The 20361-nt window shown below is 34.2% G+C and overlaps 2 protein-coding genes across 2 annotated transcripts; one reads left to right on the top strand and one right to left on the bottom strand.

Moving 5' to 3' along the window:
* Positions 1-898: 898 nt before the first annotated feature.
* On the top strand, positions 899-2371 carry LOC141705152 (uncharacterized). Its single transcript, XM_074508221.1, has one exon. The coding sequence runs from the start codon at positions 899-901 to the stop codon at positions 2369-2371; it is 1473 nt and encodes a 490-aa protein (XP_074364322.1).
* Positions 2372-19560: 17189 nt separating this feature from the next.
* LOC141705154 (F-box protein PP2-B15-like) lies at positions 19561-19947 on the bottom strand. Its single transcript, XM_074508222.1, has one exon. It carries the CDS (start codon positions 19945-19947, stop codon positions 19561-19563), a length of 387 nt encoding a protein of 128 aa, XP_074364323.1.
* Between the last annotated feature and the right edge of the window lie 414 nt (positions 19948-20361).

Below are 20361 nucleotides of genomic sequence, written 5' to 3' on the forward strand. Positions count from 1 at the left end.
AAATTCAACTCTTGCAGTTGAATTTAGCCTCTCCTAAATTCAACCGAACAATTACAACCGGAACCTTTTACAATGGCAAACGGTTGAATTTAGCCGCTCTAGAAAAATTGGAGGGAAATTATGCCGCCAATGAAATTTTCCCGCCAAAACAGTTAGAGGGAAAAATTGGAGCCAAATATCAGCTCAAAATTTTAAAAATAATTTTCTAAAAAAAATCAGAAAAAAAATTAATATTTTCAATATTGTTAAAATATGTAAATAGACAATAATATATTAATTCTAGATCTTGTAATTAGTTTTTAATATTTTTACATTAGTTTAACGATTTTTGATTATTTTTACAAAACTTTATTGTTTTGTAATTTATTTTGCTAAATTCAACCGCAAGTGGTTGGTTGTCTATAATAAATACAACCGCTTTTAGTTGAACATTAAATACAACCACTTTCGGTTAAATTTCTAAATACAACCGCTTTCAATTAAATTTAGCCGCCTGTTTATCACAACTTAATTCGGTTGAATTTAGGATATCCATTTTAGCAACCCTACTGCCTCTTTCATTCCAGCAGCCGCAATTCTTCATCCTCTCCCTTCTTTCACCCCATTTTGCATTCATGTAATCATCCATTATCATCAAGTAAGTAAAATTATCGATTATTTTTTGTTGTATTTTATGAATTTTATAAGTCATTGTTTTTTTCATAATTGCATACCTTTAACATATGTAGAAATGATTTGATTAATTTGAATTTGTTCATAAATATCAAATAATTGTTGTGTACTAACTTTATTGATAGGATGATGATACATAGTGTAATATGTTGATATTATTTTATTTGACAAACAATATATTGATATTGTTAGTGGTAAATAATTACGTATATGTCTGCATTTGTAGATGGCATTCGATCGTAGTTGGATTGGTCGTAATCGATTTAATGAGGCAAAATATATAACGGAAGAATATAAGGCTGGAGTGGATCGTTTCATTAAATTTGCTATAGAACATGGTGAAGAAGAAGATAATGTTCTTATAAGATGTCCGTGCCAAGATTGTCGAAATAGGTATTTTAAGTTGCCTAATACCGTGAAAATTGATTTGTATCGACATGGTATCATGCAATGGTATACTATATGGGATTGTCACGGGGAGAAAGATATATCACAAGTCGAGGTTGGAACGAGTTCTAGATACAGAGACGACGACATGTATGATGCACATGATGATAACGATTTTGAGGATTGCGAGAATTCTGAAGAACCAAACGAAACAGCAAAATCATTTTACAGGATGGTGAATATTGCTTTTGAACCAATTTATCCAAACAATGTCAATTTTACAACATTGGAGTTCTCAATGAAGTTACTTGAGTGGAAAAATAAGCATAATTGTAGTAATAATGGCTTTGATGATTTGCTTCATCTTATTGGATTAGTATTGCCTAGTGATCATAAATTGCCCCAAAAGTACTACACCATGCGAAAGATGATTAAAGGATTGCATATGCAATATGAGAAGATTGATGCTTGCGAGAATGATTGCATGTTATTTTACAAGGAACATGGTGACAAGACAAAGTGTGATATATGCAATGGAGACAGATACCAGAAGCAGAAAGATCCTAAAAAACAGAAGATTCCACGAAAAATCTTGCGTTACTTTCCTATTACCATGAGATTGCAGCGTCTATTCATGGCCGAGACTACTGCAAAATGTATGAGATGGCACCATGATAGAATTGCAATTGGAGGTGAATTAAGTCACCCATCGGATGGAGATGAATGGAAACAATTTGATCGGAGATTTCAAAAATTTTCAAAAGAGATTCGAAATGTAAGACTCGGGCTCTCTACAGATGGATTTGACCCTTTTCGCGACAAGCACGCGAAGGAGTATACGGTATGGCCCGTGGTAGTTGTTGTGTACAACCTTCCTCCCTCTATGTGTACAAAGGCTCCATATATGTTCATGCCTCTTCTTATTCCTGGGCCGACAGATCCAACCAAAGACTTGCATGTTTATCTTAGGCCATTGATTGATGAATTGAAAGTGCTGTGGAATACTGGAGTTGAAACATATGACATGTTCTCATCGTACAAATTTTATCATGAAGGCGGTACTTTGTGGACTATTAGTGACTTCCCTGGACTTTCCATGCTTAGCGGATGGTCCACAAAGGTAAGTTATCGTGTCCAGTTTGTATGGGAGAAGTACAAGGTAAACAACTCAAATATGGTGGGAAAAATAAGTTTTTATGGCACTGCTCAATATTTTTTAGATGCAGATGGATCCTCAAGAAGGAGTACTAAATTTGGAAGTGTAGAGAGGCGATCAGTTTGTGCTCGACATTCAGGGGGCGTGCAAAGGTGATGTGTAGCAAATACATGTTCCCCTCCGAGAAAGTCACAATAAGAAAAAACAAGAGATTATGGGGCAATACAGTTTCCCCCTTCCGCTTCCGCCATTTCTGTTTATTATGATAGCCTATAACTACGACAAAGCTAGAAGTGTAAAGTATAATGCTAAAACAAAGAGACACATCCAAGTTAGACTAAAGTCTATAAGGGGTCTTGTGTCTGATAGGATTATTGCTATAGAGTTCATAGGAACCTCTTGATAATATAACTGATCCACTGACTAAAGGGCTTGAGCATGCTGTAGTCCTTAGTCGAGGTTGGGGATGGGACTGATAACCCATCATAATTCATCAATAGCGGGAACCCAATACACCGAGAGGAGGATCCCTCGAAGTGTATTCAATGCTGGTAATAACAAATTATAAGGTTGAATTGGTAGTACATCTACCATATACTTTTAGATACTTATGTATCTGAGTCTATCCCCTATAAACCTTAAGAGGTACTTGGACCGCTAGTTAGCAAGAGTTTTAAACAAATTCTGATTGTAACAGTTTTGGATCAGGATTTGATAAATTCTGATGGACCAAATAGTGTGTCAGAATTTGTAACTCTGAATGGGGTCAAGTTGAAAGACGAGATGTTATCATTACATCTTGGAGATGCCCAGCTAAGCGAATGCAATTGTGTGGTCGCAATTAGAGGAAATCGTTATTCCTTGAAGCATTCAACGAACAGGATCGAGACAAGACCATATCGTCTCAAAGCGTAGATCTGCACCATAGCCTTTTGACTTGTCGTCGTCTATGGAGTGTGGTTACACCAACGATAGAGATTCAAGGTGAACATTCCATCTATATACGGTAGCCATCGAAGTAGGGGACTTATGAGGGTTCAAACTCGGAAGGGTACCGACTCTGAAAAACAAGTCATGATAAATCTGATATGCATTTGTGTATGAATTTGTGGGGGATTGTTAGAAAATGGAAATTTGAAGACATATGTAATATGTCTTCTTGACGTAATTTCTGGTTAATAACAAGTGGAGGTTGTTCCTTGCTATAAGGACATAAACTTTCATATTTGGATCTAAGATATTTTCTTAGTGAAATCCATGTAGAATTAAGAGCAAGAATGCTTATTTGTACAAGAGTTGTTTCGATTTTAGTTGAGAAGCATATTTTGAAATTTATGCAATGTTCAGGACCTGAGGCTAGAGGTTTAGACCTGATGATGTTCTGAGATAAGTTTCTGCAGATGTTCAGGGCTTGAGGTTGGAAGCTCAGGACCTGATGGTATGCTGAAAACAATTCTGGAATGTTCAGGGCCCGAGGCTAGATGTTCAGGTCCTGAGGTGCTGAAAAGTTTTGGTTTATTTAGGGCCCGAGGCTTATGCTCAGGGGCTGAACTGGAAGCCAATTGCTAAAACTATATAAACATGTTTTGTATAAATAAGTATATTAAATATTAATATTGAGTGAAAGATTATTATTATTTTAATAATAATTAGACTCTTATACAATATATAATAGATCAGATTACATACGTTACTTTTGTAGAGAAGAGCAAAAGTTGAAGTGTTTTGAAAATCTGAGAGGGAGATAGATTGGGGAAAATAAATAGAAACCCTTGAACATCATCTCTCTGGCTCTCTCCCACATATATATACATATATTCATTGATTTTATTGGTGAATTGAGGTGCTGATCGTTGTTGAGCCTTCTCGTATCTGTGAACGGATCGCTCTGAGCTGTTTTATCCTGTAAGTCATATTGTGGCAACCCATCACAATATAAGTGGGGCAATAATATCTTCAAGAACAGTCAAGTCTTCTTGAGGGCTTGGCGACTCAGTTGATTCTCTAATTCTAATAAAGCTTCATAGGGCTAAGTCATTTTCTCTAATTTCTTGTCAATTCGGTCTCTAATTATATATTGTTTGTGCCTTGTGTTTGTTTCGTTACTTGGTTGAATTTGCCTGTTCATGTTAATTTGTTATATATAACTGTCCCATTGTTGCGCCTATAGTAATATTCCCAACAATATATACCATGTTTATGTCTCTTTCTTTTAGTCACAACCAGGGGTGGATCTGAAAATATTTACTTCGTGGTGCACCGAGTAAATTTTGGATGACACCCTCTTGTTTTATTTATTTTAATGTGGGCACTTTAATATGTTCTTAAAATTTTAAATGGTTAAGAAACGTAAAAGAATTCTTTAGGGAGGACGCATGTTCTTCGATGGCCCTTTACTAGAATCTCCCCCGATCAGAACTCTCTAGTGAGTCTTAAGATTTTGTTTGAGAACAAAATGCTGCAGTTTTGGAAATGTCTCAGGAAACTATAATCCATTTTAATCGTTCACATGATTTTGTGTTAAATTTTGCACAGTAACATTTAAATTGAGCTTACTAATAAAATTAATTTTAGAATTTTCGTTGATTGAGATTTGTTTAATAGACAAACCAGAAAAACATAAAAATTTATTTTGCTAAAGTGAGGTGCTGCTGAGATGCTCATGCTCTTATCATATGGCCAAATTCCTTGCTACCTTTATACTGGATGAATGCACTTCATTTACAGTAATTATGGACTACTTTTGTAATCCTGCCTTTGTTTGAAGAATGAAACATATATTAAAGAAGGGTTCGTTTCCATAACAAATATTGTTAATAGTTGCTGTTGGCACAATGTAAGCAATATACTATATATATATACGTGTGTGTTTGTGTATGACTGGAGAAAACAAGTATTTTGCCGAACTACTATTTTTTATTATGTTAAAGCAATTACAATATATAATGAAAAATAATAAGAAAGTGACTCCTACAAACTAAGATCTGGAAAATTGAAAGTCCTAAACAAACTCAAACATTAACATCTTATTTTGTAATGCTCCTATTTTATCTCGTTATGCCTCACCAGAAACTGAAGACTCGGACAACATTAAGCACACACTAAACTAACAACTATCAACTAGAGTTCATGAATAAGGACAAGTTAAAATTAAATTCCAACAAACTCCCTCTTAATCTAAACTTTTCTGAATGCATTTCTTTACTCCAAGCAGATTCCTCATAATTTCAAAATTAACATAGGTCAGGGCTTTGGTGAGAGAATCTGCCCTTTGTTCTTCAGTACACGTGTGCTTCACAATTATTTCCCCATTCTCCACGCATTCACGTATAAAATGATACCAAATATTTATGTGTTTGCTTCTACCGTGAAACACCGGATTTTTAGCCTATTGCAGACTTATTGTCAATAAACAACGTAACTGGACCAATGTCTTGTTCAGTAACTCGAGACAACAGCTTTCCCAACCAAATAGCCTGACAAGCCGCTGCAGTAGCTGCCATGAACTCGGCCTCACAGGATGAGAGTGCCACACATTTCTGTTTATGTGAGGCCCATGTTATCAAGCTTTTATTGAGGTAGAAGACCATTGAGGTAGAAGACCATCCCCCAGTGCTTTTTCTGTCTTCCACGTTACCAGCAAGATCGCTTTCTGAGTATCCGACCAAAACTTCGTTGTCACTGTCCTGTGAGTAGATTAAACCGAAATCCAATGTCCCTTTTACATAGTGAAGTATAAGTTTTGCTGCAGCCTGATGTAGAAGAGTTGGTCTCTCCATAAACCTACTCACAATGCCCACATAATATGCTATATCAGGTCTGGTGTGGACAAGATATCTCAAACCTCCAATTATACTTTTAAACTCAGTAGAGTTGACTTCTTTTCGCCTTCGTCTTTGTTGATGATTTCCTTGGGATGCATCGGAACTTTAGTCGGGCTGCAGTACAACATACCAGCTTTGTTAAGAATTTTCTTCGCGTACCCCGTCTGTTTTGTAGTAGGTTAGCTTGCTAAAATCACACATATCAAACTTACTTGCCATTTGTTCCCTTGAACTCTGTGATGGCTGCAACATTTGCTCCTATTAGGAAAATATCATCGACATAGATGCCAATTATTATCACTTCCTTTCCCCCATTTTTTGTGTACACAGCCTGCTCATAAGCACACCTGACAAAGCCCAACTCCTCCAAACATTTGTTCAATTTTGAGTACCAAGCCCTGGGAGCTTGACGAAGACCGTATAGAGCTTTTAAGGGTTTGTAAACAAGATGTTCCTGTCCTGGTTGACAAACCTTCGGGTCGCCTAACATAGACCTCTTTCTTGATTTCCCCGTTCAAAAAAGCCATTTTGACGTCAAGATGGTGAACCTCCCAGTTCCCTTTTGCAACATGAGCAAATCAGTAGGCTTATTGTCTCAATTCGCGTGACTGGTGCAAAAACCTCATCGAAGTCTATGCCTTATTTCTGCACACATACTTGGCTACAATCCTTGCCTTATGTTTAATAATATTCCGTTTGCATCTCGTTTAATCTTGTATATCCATTTCAGATCAATGGGTTTTCAACCTTGAGGCAGCTCTGTTAACTCCCAGGTTCCATTTCTCTCTACTGCATCCATTTCAATTTCCATAGCTTTCTTCCATTCAGCTCCCCTAGCTGCTTGAGTGTAATTTGCTGCCTCATCTAACCCCATTAGATACAATTCTTCACTTTCCAAATCAATGGGTTCGGTTTCACCGTAAATCTCACTTAGTGGCATGTACCTTCGAGATTCATCATCAGATTCTGAGCTCGATATGGACCTATTAGAGTTTGAAGTGCCCCCTATTGACATTTCTCTCCCAGAGGCTGAGCTAGACATACTTGGGCTTTGCACATCACTTGCAGCAGTGCTACTGTGGTTGTCATTTGAGGCTGATAATCTTGTTCCGGAGTTATCAGTTTCTTCCCATACTTCATCACCTTCACTTGATGTTTCCAACAAGTTTGTGGCCACAGTAAATGATCCCAACCGTGTTGTTCCCTAAATTTCTTCTAAGTGCCACTTTCTTATTAAGTCAGGCGGAAAGTGTTTTAAATATAAGCCTTAGGTACTTAAAAAGAGAATGTCAATTGAAGTTATTGTTGCTCCTGAACATTTTTGGTGTGATAAGGCGAGGTCAAGTAGTTTTGTGAGGTTTTAAATAGGAGCAACACTAGGGATCCCAAAATTGTTTCCGGATGCAGAGTGTTGCATTTCAATTCCAAGTAGTTGTTGGTTATGAGTATTTATAACTTTGTCCATGTTAGCTGTACAATGGTCTGATCAGATGTCTCACTGGGCGACAATGTCATCCCTGTATTAGTGATAGTTGCCACATTATAGTCAGGAAAGGTTGTCATGCACACAGCTAGAGTGTTTTGATTGAAAGTGTTTGACATGAAACTATGACTACCTCTAGTGATCCTTACTTGTTCTGGATATCCACCTCGAACAATATCCTTATGGTAGAATCTCTTATGGTTTTATTCAAAACCCTTGCTGAGCGAGTTCTGAGAATGTAGACGAAACATTTGTAATTGGAATCAGAATGCATATGCAGATCATTATGCTAAAATCAAGAAAAGTAAGTTATGGCACATAGGTCCGGTATTTCAGTTCTTAAAAAAGGCTGAAACATCTAATGACTCATCATCTGAGCTTATTGTCCAGGTATCCCTTTTTCGATAAGAGAGAACAATGTAGCAGTGTATGTTAATGGAACATTGCACTAGATTGTATCTTGCAGTATTGGATTGTATCTGGGACTAATGGATTGTATCTTGCGATGATTGATGATAACTTCCTTGTTATCTTCACTAGGATGATAACTCCCTTGTTATCTCGAGTTGGTTTCGATAAGTTCCAGCTGCCCCCGATAGTTTCATATGATTTCGCTGCCAAGCATTTGAGAGATTTTCTCTTCACCAGCAGTGATCTTTTCTCAGCCCTTCCTTTTGTCGAGACTCTTGTGCTCCTGGATGAGAGTGAACCTTCAGTTGAGACTCTTGTGCTCCTAGATGAGCGTAAAGAGTGAGCATTTGACCTGATTACCTTCTATGCAAATACACTCTGTTTCATCTACCCAAAGATATGATAGTCATATGATTTTTTTGTTAATTGGCCTACAATGATTCTGATTTGTCAAGGATTTCTCTAACTGCAGGTTTATCCTTGCAATAGAATACTTACGGCTTTATTCAAAACCCATGCTCAGCGTGCAAGTTCTGAGAACATAAACGAAACGCTTGTTACTGGAATTAGAATACTCAAGAGAATGGTGCCCTGCATTATAGGGACAACAGAGAGCTTTTCTGAAATTTGTAACTATGAAGTGAAGTGACTTCCATGGTCCATATTTCTACTGCCACTTAAGGTGTAAGCATGAGAGTTATTTGAGGTCACCTCGTAAAAATATTCTAATTCGGCTATTGGATTATACGAATGCTTATCGAGTCTGTTTTTTAACGTATGTTCCGCTTCAGTAAAATAATTTTCAGAAATTAAATCACGTAGATAAAGTAGAAAGAGAAAAGGGAACCTGATATATTTGAGGCTTTAAATTTTTTTCTCCAACATTTTATTCTATCCCCACCAAGTGCATCCCATGTTCATGTCTCTTTCTTTTAGTCACAACTCTTCTGTGCCAGTGAGTCTTAAAATTTCTGTTTCAGAATAAAATGCTGCAGTTTTGATAACATCTCAGGAAAGGAGGCTGAGACATATCCCAGCTTACCGTTTTCTTCAACCATTATGAAATACATTTTCTTGCGCTATTTTGTTAGTATGAAACATTAGATCATCTCCACATATTGATGGAGGCGCGTCCTGCTTATCACGGGATAATTGGTCGAGAATTGCTGCTGAATCTTCCGGTGCCCTGTCATATCTTCCTCTGCAGCTTCTATACCTGTAATTCATATAGATGTTAAATTAGCTAACATATTACTGGCTGATAATAATGTATCTAAAATTTCAGATTGTGGAGCTTTGAGGTTGGTACCCATGGATCAAACCAAAGTAACTACATTAGTCCAGGGTACTTTAGGATACTTGGACCTTGAATACTTACATTCAGGCCAACTGACCGAGAAAAGTGATGTTTATAGTTTTGGCTTTTACCTTGCAGAGCGCTTTTAATATGGAGGAAAACCAATTTGCATGGCTAATCCCGAGGAAGAAAGAAATCATTGAGAAAATTACTAAACATCCATGGCCAATCACATGGGAATGAAGAGATGACGAGTTTAATAGGTCACAGTGAGATTCAGCTTTCTGATCTTTAGGAAAATCATGGCATATATTATGATCCTTAATAGATCATAGTTTGTTGCACATGTAGACAAAGCTCCTTTAAATATCTTAAGTTTTGTAATGTGTTATATGCATTGTATCCAATACATGATAATGCATTGATTTGTAAAAGTAATTATATGAAAAACTTATATCAGTATCTATGTCTTAAAGAATATCTGATTGGCATGGATTCTTCTGTTGAAGAGTCAAAAGATATATAAAAAACTGAGAATGAAATCGATCGAGTGATGTTCGTGTCATTGGGATACGCGGGCAAGAGGTGTCAGACGACCCCTTATAATTTTTTCTGTTGCAATCGAATGATGTTCGTGTGGATATGCGGGCAACAGGTGTCAGAAGAACCCCTTACAATTTTTTCGATTGCATTTTTAATTTTCCCTTTATTTAAATTTGGGACACCTAGCACTACTCATTAAATTTTTGATATATCGATGGATTATTGCATGTATTTTTTTCCTTTGATTGATTATTAAATAAGGTTAGAATTCCAAAATTCCTAATTTTTTTATGGTACAAGAATACCAAACCCTGTTATATACAGACTATAGTTATTAGGACACAAAGGCTAGGGTTTTAGGCTTTTAGCCATTTTTTCAAATACCTTCAGTTGCTAATGGCTACAAAACCTTTAGGCCATTACCTACCGGAAAGAAGTCTTTGAGCAGATTCTTGTGAAAATACCATGCATAAAATCTATACTAACATGCACCTCATTTTGTAAAATATGGTATTTTTTTAATTAAATCATCTCGATTCATCAACACTCATCTCTCTAGTTCAAATAACACCAAGTACTTGTTATACCACAGTTCACCTTATCGCAACGAATATTCATTATTCTAATAGTGAAGCATATAGGAATTGTGCGAAATCAGAGTTTCTTTGTGGGCTTAATGATGTTAAGGTGCATGGTTGCTTGCAATGGAGTGGTTTGCTATACCAAGCTTTACCAAAATCGCAAATATCGTGGACTTATCTATCTCTGGAACCCTTTTGTTAGAAAACTGAAAGTTCTTCCTAAGTTTGGAGAAAAGTGTTATTCTAGAGAAGCCAAGAGGCTATTGGATTTTGGTTTGATAAAGAGGCCATTCGTTACTTGAAGTGCCAGAGAAGTTAATATCATTCTGATCAAACTGATCATCTTTTTCGTTACCGTGCTCTTTTTCGTACTCAACTGGAATATATATTTGTATGACGGACCTGGATTTTAATGTTACATTTTTATGTATATTTTAGGGAAAGGCCCCGGCCGACGACGATGATGTTGATGATGGTGGGGGCAGTGAAAGGACAGAATCCGATGATGACAATGACCGAGATATGAGTGTGCCTTATAACGTAGTCTCTCGTGGCGGTCTTATAATTAGGGGTTAAATATCGATGTAATGGGTTATGAATGTTTTGCAGGATAATTTGAATTATCCTTGTGAACTAAATTTATGGGAATTTGTAAGATGATCTAAGCTAATGTCGGATTGTTTTAACTTTTGTATAGTCGAAATGGTTTTCTGATAATATAAATGTAAAGTATGGTATCTTTTCATATTTAGGTGGTTAAATGTGTGGATGATTTCTTAGTATTGGTTTTGCATATTTTTATATATTTTGGTGTTGAATTGTGCTACAATTGTATATAGATTGGGATTTGTGATTGGACAGGTTTAGAATTCAATTTGAAAGCCGAAAATGGATGGAATCAGAAAAAATAGCAGGATACTGCTTCTAGAGAGAGAATTTAATGACAGAATTCTGGGTAACTTATGACGGAATTCTGGGTTATTTGGGACGATTGTTCTTTATGATTTTATTCATTTTTTGTTTTAAATAAATCCTGGCAAGCTTGTGGGCCCAAGATGATAACTTACGACATACAAATCGTCGTAAATTAAAGATAAAACGACGGTATATTCCGTCGAAAGTGTAATTATCAGCCCACTAAAAGTGGGCTCCACTTCCCTAACTTGCGACATTTTGCTTCAATTTGTGACGAAATGTATACTTATGACGAAATCTTTACTTATAACGAAATATGTACCTATGACGAAATATGTACCTATGATAAAATTGGGACTTGTGATAGAATTGATTTATGAGGGTTAATTATCAACTAGGTCACGTACTCTGTCCAAATGTATCAAGTGAGTCACCGATAAAAAATGGACTCAAATGAATCACTCATTTGAAAATTTGTATCAAAATTATCACTCTATCGTTAGTCAAAATTCATAAAAGTATTATATATTAAGTTGTGCACATTTTTTGTGAATGATATTACATCCAAATGAAAGGTTCCGATTTCTACTATTTTAGATAATATTGTTAGATTTTTAAATTTTATCAACTATTTATTTTTAATTTTTGATTGTTTTATTTGATTTAAATAAAATAAATAGTAGACAATTTTTTAAAAATCTAAAAATATTATTTAAATATTAGAACTCAGAATCTTTCATTTGGATGTAATATCATTCATAAAAAATGTGTGAAACTCGATATATATTACTTTTAAAATTTCGACTAACGATAGAGTGATGTTTTTTTATACAAATTTTCAAATGAGTGACTCATTTGGGTCCGTTTTATATCGGTGACTCACTTGATACAGGTACTTAGAAAAAGAATGTCAATTGAAGTTATTGTTGCTCCTGAACATTTTTGGTGTGATAAGGCGAGGTCAAGTATTTTTGTAAGGTTTTAGATAGGAGCAACGCTGGGGATCCCAAAATTGTTTCCGGATGCAGAGTGCTGCATTTAAATTCCAAGTAGTTGTTGGTGATGAGTATTTATAACTTTGTCAATGTTAGCTGTACAATGGTCTGATCAGATCTCTCACTGGGCGACAATGTCATCGCTGTAGTAGTGATAGTTGCCACATTGTAGTCAGGAAAGGTTGTCATGCACACAGCTAGAGTGTTTTGATTGAAAGTGTTTGACATGAAACTATGAGAACATAGCTACCTCGAATGATCCTTACTTGTCCTGGACATTTACCTCAAACTATATCCTTGTGCTAGAATCTCTTATGGTTTTATTCAAAACTCTTTCTGAGCAAGTTCTGAGAATGTAGAGTTTAATCCATCAGGTTTATGCTATCTTTGTGTAACACATAGTCCCTCTGTTTATGCTCCTTATGAAGCTGTTGAGTGTGATACAGAGAGTTTATTGGTTCCGAATCTCCACACAAAATAGAGATGACAAGATGTCAACTGCCAGAACATGTCAAGATCAAAACCAGGTATGGTGAACTGATCAAATCAATCGAAGAGTCTGAGCAAACACCTACGGTATGGTTCTCAACACTTTTCATGAAATTGAGCCTGCTTATGCAGATCATTATGCTAAAATCAGAAAAGTAAGTCATGGCACATAGGTCCTGTATTTCATTATGCTAGATAAACAAAAACCTGACTCTGTTCTCTACTTAAGTTTCGGTAGTATGGTCAGATTTTCTGATGCTCAACTTACTGAAATTGCATTTGCTCTCGAAGCATCAAACACAAAATTCATTTGGGTAATTCCCAAGGGTGCCGAGAATCTAGAATCATGGTTGCCACCAGGGTTTAAAGAAATATGGCGAGAAAAATAACAAGGGCTTAATTTATTCAAATCAAACGCAATTAAAGAACAAGTTTAAAATTAGAATTTGAAATACTAACTAAATACTTGTCACTTCAAATGAAAGTTTTGCTGAAATTTCTTTCACGAATTTTTTTCCCCAGAAAATTTTATCGAGATTGGGACGGAAATTTTTTCCCAAGAAAATTTTTTCTAGAATTTTTTTTCCGGGAAATTTTCTCGGGATCGGGAGGGAATTTTTTCTGAGAAACTTTTCTCGGAATTTTTTTTCCCGATAACTTTTTCTTGGAAAATTATCAGCGATTCTTGTCCAGGAGCCCCTTTTACGATAAGGGAACACGATGTAGTGTATGCTAAAGGAACATTGTACTTTTCCTGGATTTAACATTTTGCTAGATTTTTGGAGATGAGAGATGAGTAAGTATTGGATCCCATTTTCTAAAAGGCTCCACCTCTCGATATGTTATGCATTGGGGGGAGCGCGAACTAGTTCGGATCGGTTTTTGAATGAAATTGGAATCAAAATTGTATATTTTCGGTTATATAAATTGAAGACTGTAATTGTATAATTGGTTCGGCTTCAGTTTAAAAACCTAAATTTAGTTTTTACTGATTCAGGTTCGATTACAATTTTTACATGTCCAGTTGGAGTTTCGATCTTTTAATTGTGATCCAGTAATCTTCCAATCTTTTCTAAAATAAATGAGTTAAAATTTAAAGTTTTGCATTTTAATTTTGATATATGGATGGACTACTGCATTTTTTCTGTTGATGAATGTTAAATAAGGTTATTACATGTTAATTTTAGGCTTAGGGTTTTAGGATTTCAGTTAATTTTTCACTAAACCTCTGTTTTGCTAATGGCTACAAAACCTTTATGCCATTACATACCAGAAGAAATCACAGAACAGATTCTTGTAAAGTACCATACACAAAATCAATATTAAGATGCACCTTAATTTGTAAACTATGGTAGTACTTTTTAATTAAATAATCTCAATTTATCAACACTAACCTCTCTAATCCAAATAACACCAAGTACTTGTTATGCCAGCACACTTCACCTTGTGAATCCTTTAGTAATTATTCACTATATTCTGATTACTAAACCATCTAGGAATTGTGTAACATTAGTCTTTCCCGTGAACTAGAACAGTCACTGTGCATGGCTGCTGCAGTGGAGTGATTAGCTGTACTGAGTTTCGTGAAAGTCGTGGAAATATCTATCCCTGGAATCCTTTTGTTAGGAACTGGAAAATTCTTCCTAAGTTTCGAGAGAAGTGTTATCGTGAAGATGCAACGAAACTATTGGATTTTGGTTTGATAAGAGAAAAACGACTACGAGGTTGTGAAACTTAGTCATACCAAAGTGGCATATTGTGTTGATTTGTATAGCCTGAGAAGTAATCTTGGAAAATTATCAGCGATTCTTGTCCAGGTGCCCCCTTTTACGATAAGGGAACACAATGTAGTGCACCTTTTACGATAAGGGAACACAATGTAGTGTATGCTAAAGGAACATTGTACTGGCTGGTGGAAAATGGGCAGGCCAGTAGGATTATTTCATTAAATTTGAATAATGCCATGTTTCGAGAGGCGTTAATAAGTACAAGTTTTCGACTGCAGGTTTATTAATGAACCCATGTGTCTTAAAGAAGTGGATGCTAATTCCCTTGTTATCTTGAAAATGAATGATCTGGGTTGGGTGTGTATCACGAAAGGACATCAAGAGAGTCTCGAGTTATTATACACAGACATGGATAAAAGAATGTGCCCTGCATAGAATAACAGGGAGGTTTTCTGAAATTTGTAACTATGAGTGAAGAGACTTCCATGGTCCCTATTTCTACTGCCAATTAAGGGATTTTTTTGTTAAGTTTTGCACATTAACATTTAAAGTGAGCTCACTCATAAATTTAATCCTAAAATTTTCGTAAAGACTGAGATATTTTAGTAGAAGAACCAAAAAACATAATTTTTTTGCCAAAGTGAGGAGATATATAAAAACTGAGCATGAAATCAAATGATATCCGTGTCATTGAGATATGCGGGCAGAGGTGTCATGCGACCCCCTTATAACTGAGCAAGAGGTGTCAGGACACAAAGGCTAGGGTTTTAGGCTTTTAGCTATTTTTTCATTAACTTTCAGTTGCTGATGGCTTCAAAACATTTAGGCCATTACCTACCGGAATAAGTCTTTGAGCAGATTCTTGTGCAAATACCATGCATGAATCTATCCTACACCTCAGTTTGTAAATTATGGTATTTTTTTAATTAAATCATCTCGATTCATCAACGCTCATCTCTCTAGTCCAAATAACACCAAATACTTGTTATGCCACAGTCACCTTATCGCAACGAATATTCATTATATTATTATAGTGAACCATATAGGAATTGTGCGAAATCAGAGTTTCTTTGTGGGCTTATGATGTTAAGGTGCATAGTTGCTGCAATGGAGTGGTTTGCTATACCAAGCTTTACCAAAATCGCAAAGATCGCGGACTTATCTATCTCTGGAACCCTTTTGTTAGAAAACTGAAAGGTCTTTCCTAAGTATGGAGGAAAAGTGTTATTCTAGAGAAGCCAAAGAAGCTATTGGATTTTGGTTTGATAAGGAGAAAAACGACTACGAGGTGGCGAAAAATTAGTTAGACTGAAGTGGCATCTCTATTGATTTGTATAGCCTGAGGAGTAATTCTTAGAAAACTATAAGTGATTCTTGTCCAGTGTCCATTTATGCCCGATATTGGGCACAATGTAGTGTACACTAAAGGAACATTGCTCTGGCTGGCGGAAGAAAAGTCGAGACACTGGAAGATTGTTTCGATAAATTTGAGTAGAAGCATGTTTCAAGTGGCTTTAAAGGTACTAATTTTTCAGTCTTAGGTATATGGTATCAGTTTACGGGGCCCTAATATACATATACCATGAAAATTCATATATATTTACTTGAAGAAGTTAAATATTTTTGGGGCTCTTGAGTGTCGGGGGTCCTAGGCGCAAGCTTGGTCACCTATAGCCAGGGCCACCCCTGTCTTCTGCATGAATGGTCTCGTTGTGTTTGTATGAATGGTCTTCGTGTGTTTGTATAGTGAAAGTATATGATGAGATTCTTGAATTGTTATATACGGATGTGAATGAGAGTTCTAGTAATTACTTTTGTCTGTTAGGTTTCAGAAATAACGGTGAAGCCTCCTTCGTATAAGCAAATTTACTCAGTTTCAGCAACCCAGAAATTTGATAGTTTCATACGATTTTGGTGCCAATCAATTGACTGATTTGTTTTTAACCAGCGAAAGTCTGTTCTCTGCCTATCCTTTGGTTGAGACTCTTGTGCTCCTAGATGAGAGATGAGAGTGACATGAATGTGGTTGGATGGCAGAAAATGGTTAAGATTCTGAAAACGTTGTTTGGGAAGATTTCAAACTAATATTAGTTCTGAATAAGATGCTCATGGGGCCAAATCAGTTTTCACTGTCCATATTTCTAGTGCCACCAAGAACCGATGCGAAAAATAAGATTTTTTACTACACCCACGAAAATATCGATTTTTTGCATTTTTCATATCAGTACATAACCGTTGTCCATTGACGTTTTTCTTGTAGTGCACTAAGGTATAAATAGGTGAGTTATTTAAGGTCACCTCGTAAGAATATTTGAATTCGACTATTGAATTATACAAATACTTTATCGAGTCTGTTTTTTTAACGTATGTTTAGCTTCAGGAAACTTATTTCAGAAATCTAATAAACGTATGTAAATCTCTTCTATATATAATAGGAGAACAAGGATAATTAGTGAGATTAAAAATTCTCATTGAAAAGACTAAACTACCCCTATTTTAATTTTTATAAAAAGATGTGTTTTGTGGAAATCAAACTCGAGATATTTAATTCATCTATATAACCTCATACCACTACACCATAATCTCACATATGTTTTTTATCATACACATAATATGTAAGTTTGCTAAATGAATATTTTATTTAACTTTAAAGATATTTACTTGAATTCCGCAAAAACAAGATAGTTACTTTATTATTTGTACAGTTAATTTAAAGAATTAAATTTCGGATATAGAATTAGATATAGTACATAAATGAATTAATATTTTATTCATTTATCTTTTTTTTTGACTTTGAAAATGTATCTCATATATTTTAACATATTTATTATTATAAAAGTAATTAAAATGTACATATATTATTTTTAGATAAAATATTGAAAATAGAACGCTTATATATAAATAATCTATAATGGTATTACATATTTAGATGAGTTCGAATTATAGTGAGTCAAAATATTTTATTTTATTCCAATTTAAAATTAGAACTTGGCCCATTCTTCAAAAAATATCCGAAATTTGAATACATGACTCGGCCGAAAAACATCGTCAATTCTACATTTAGTAAATTTAAATTACAAGTTCGGCGAGAATATCTTACCAATAATGTAATTTTTTTATATATATTTTATGTTAATATAAATTAATGTGTTTTAGGTGTTTATAAGATCAAGACAATTGATTATTTATATTAAAATTATTAACTTCACTGGTAGCACATTATTATTTTGGTACTTGTCCGATTTTAAAAATATTTGAAATTTGATATGAGATCCTCACAAAATTTTTTAAAACTACGATGATATAGTAAATCGATTTATTATTTATTTTTCACTTTAAAAAAACTAGCTTTTTAAAAAGAATTCTTCTAGATAAATAATATTCATTGATTAAGATAATATTGTACAAATATTTGAATTATTTTTATATTTTAAATTATTTAAATAAAAGTTTTATCTATACTATATTGTGACATTTGATTCAATGTATTTTATATTATTTTAAGAAAAAAATATATTATTCACTAATTTGAATGAATTAACCAGTTCAACTAATATTTATAAAATTTATCAAATTGAAAAATACTTAATTTTAGGATAATAGAATACAAGATTTTAAATTATTATATGAAGAAATATTAGAGTAGTAATGAAAGGAACTTAAAATCAGTTAAATAATGATATAATTATAATTTTTCCTTCGAATCCTTGAAATAAATCATGAATATCAATAATAAGTCTTTATAATATATATTTATTTTTATGTTCCAACCATGATTGATACTCAGTTGCGTAAAAACTAGTTATAGATTGTTTGTTAGTGATAATATGAATACCATATATAAATTATTGCAATTTATTTATTACATAATTTTAATTTTGATAATTATAAATGCATGTTATTTAAGTAATCATTTATCTCACTAGATATTAATAGTGATTAAAAATGTACATAAATCAGATATTTAGCATATAAATATTGAAATCATCGTAATTTATTAAGAAATGTAGCATACGACAATATACATGCTGACACACACATATAACTTAGTGTTATTTTGGTAACCGTAGTGTAAATAAAAAACTAATATTTTTCCATGCTATATACGTTGAATTTCAATAATGAACAATTTTTTAATAAATCAACTTTTATATACAATAGTGTAAATTTTACATTATTGTATATATGATTGCAAGTCATCCTGACTTCAATTATGCATTTTTTATCATTTTCACATTGAGTAAGTTAATTGTAAGTTAGTAGTGAACTCAGTAATAATATAGCCCGTACATATAGTTTATTTAAATAAATTCAAAATTTTGGTTAACTCTGTATTCAACATAAATGTTATTTTTTAACTTTTATTTGTAAACATACTAACGGCATTCTACAGATTAAGTTATAATCGTTTCGTTTTAAACGTACAATGACTACCCTATTTATATTCATTCATTAATGTAAATTATACAACACATACAATAATATATATATATATATATATATTGCTTAATGGTTTATATTTGAAACATTGTGTAATTTGTTATTTCTTTTATGAAAATAATACACATTGATAAACAATCACTTGTATTTGATATACGTTAGACATTGTACAACATTTACATATAAAAACCAATTAAGAACATTATAATTCTAGAAAATGACGCGTGTCTCGCACGGGTTATTATGCAATATTTAAATATAAATAACACATACCTCATGATGTGTATGGAGGGATTGTGTACGCTGTATGTAATTATAATGATGTTTGAAGTAAATTGAAATTATATTTAAAGTCATGATTGGAAATAAAATAGTTGCTTCAGGTTAAAAGGTGAAATATTGCAAGATGAAGGTATTATAAAATAAATTTATAATTGGAGATGGCCTAAATAAAGGAAACTGTATTCGGGTTATGATATGGGCCTTAAAATTGGACACACCATGATACGAAACCATTGTCTTAAAACCCTTAAATTTTACATAAAACATAATTCATCAACATCCTTCAAATAACAGATAATTCATAGTACATGAGAAAAGTTTTTAAAGACAAAATAAAGCATGCCAACATATAAATTCATTAAACAACTGCCATGGGTTGTTTAGGCCTAAACTCGAAACCTTGTACGATAAGGCCAGCCTTGAGTACATTTGTATCAGTTGACATAAATCGCGTCTCCACCTCATCATCATCATCTCTTGCACCAGTCTCAAACTCTGCTATCTTAATCTCCATCATTCGTCCCTTCCTCCACCGACTAAACTCTCCATTTCGTTGCTCAATGTTGTGTGCAGATGTTCGTGGATCAGGATAAACTATGCTAGCTTCATCATCAGGCACCTCCTCTCTTTCATTAACAAATCTAATGGATGTCTTTGCCGAATCAAGTCCGCAGGCATCCTCATATATTTTAAAGACAAGATATGTTTCATAAGTGGTGTGAGGAGATAACATTCCAATTTTCATTTTACACGATATCAACACACCGCCCCTTGTCAAGTACAGCAACCTCCTCTGAAAATCTGTTCACATGATAATACATTGAGGCATGAATGCCTGATACATGCGATGAGAGGACGACTTTAATCATATTCATCATGCGTTCGGAAGTACGTGTAAACTAGTCAAACTGTTTGTGAGTTACTTGAACTCGGCTCGTAAAAAATTCCATTCGGCTGGAATTAATCGAGCCGACCTCGAGTTCGAGCTCGAGTTTTTCAAATTTGTAATCGAGTCGAGTTTGAACTTCTGATTACTCGGCTCGTAAGGTTCGAGCCTTATTGAGTCTCTTTTATTTCAGTTATTTTTATTAAAAAAATATTTTGATATTTTTTATATATTATTTATTTATTATTCAATCGAACTTGAGCCAAACCATCC

The sequence above is a fragment of the Apium graveolens genome, unplaced genomic scaffold, assembly GCF_009905375.1.
Source record: "Apium graveolens cultivar Ventura unplaced genomic scaffold, ASM990537v1 ctg8606, whole genome shotgun sequence".
Lineage (NCBI taxonomy): Eukaryota > Viridiplantae > Streptophyta > Magnoliopsida > Apiales > Apiaceae > Apium > Apium graveolens.

What these genes read in the sequence shown, in the direction of transcription:
- LOC141705152 (XM_074508221.1), top strand. Translation starts at nt 899, where the DNA reads ATGGCATTCGATCGTAGTTGGATTGGTCGTAATCGATTTAATGAGGCA.
- LOC141705154 (XM_074508222.1), bottom strand. Translation starts at nt 19,947, where the DNA reads ATGAAAATTGGAATGTTATCTCCTCACACCACTTATGAAACATATCTT.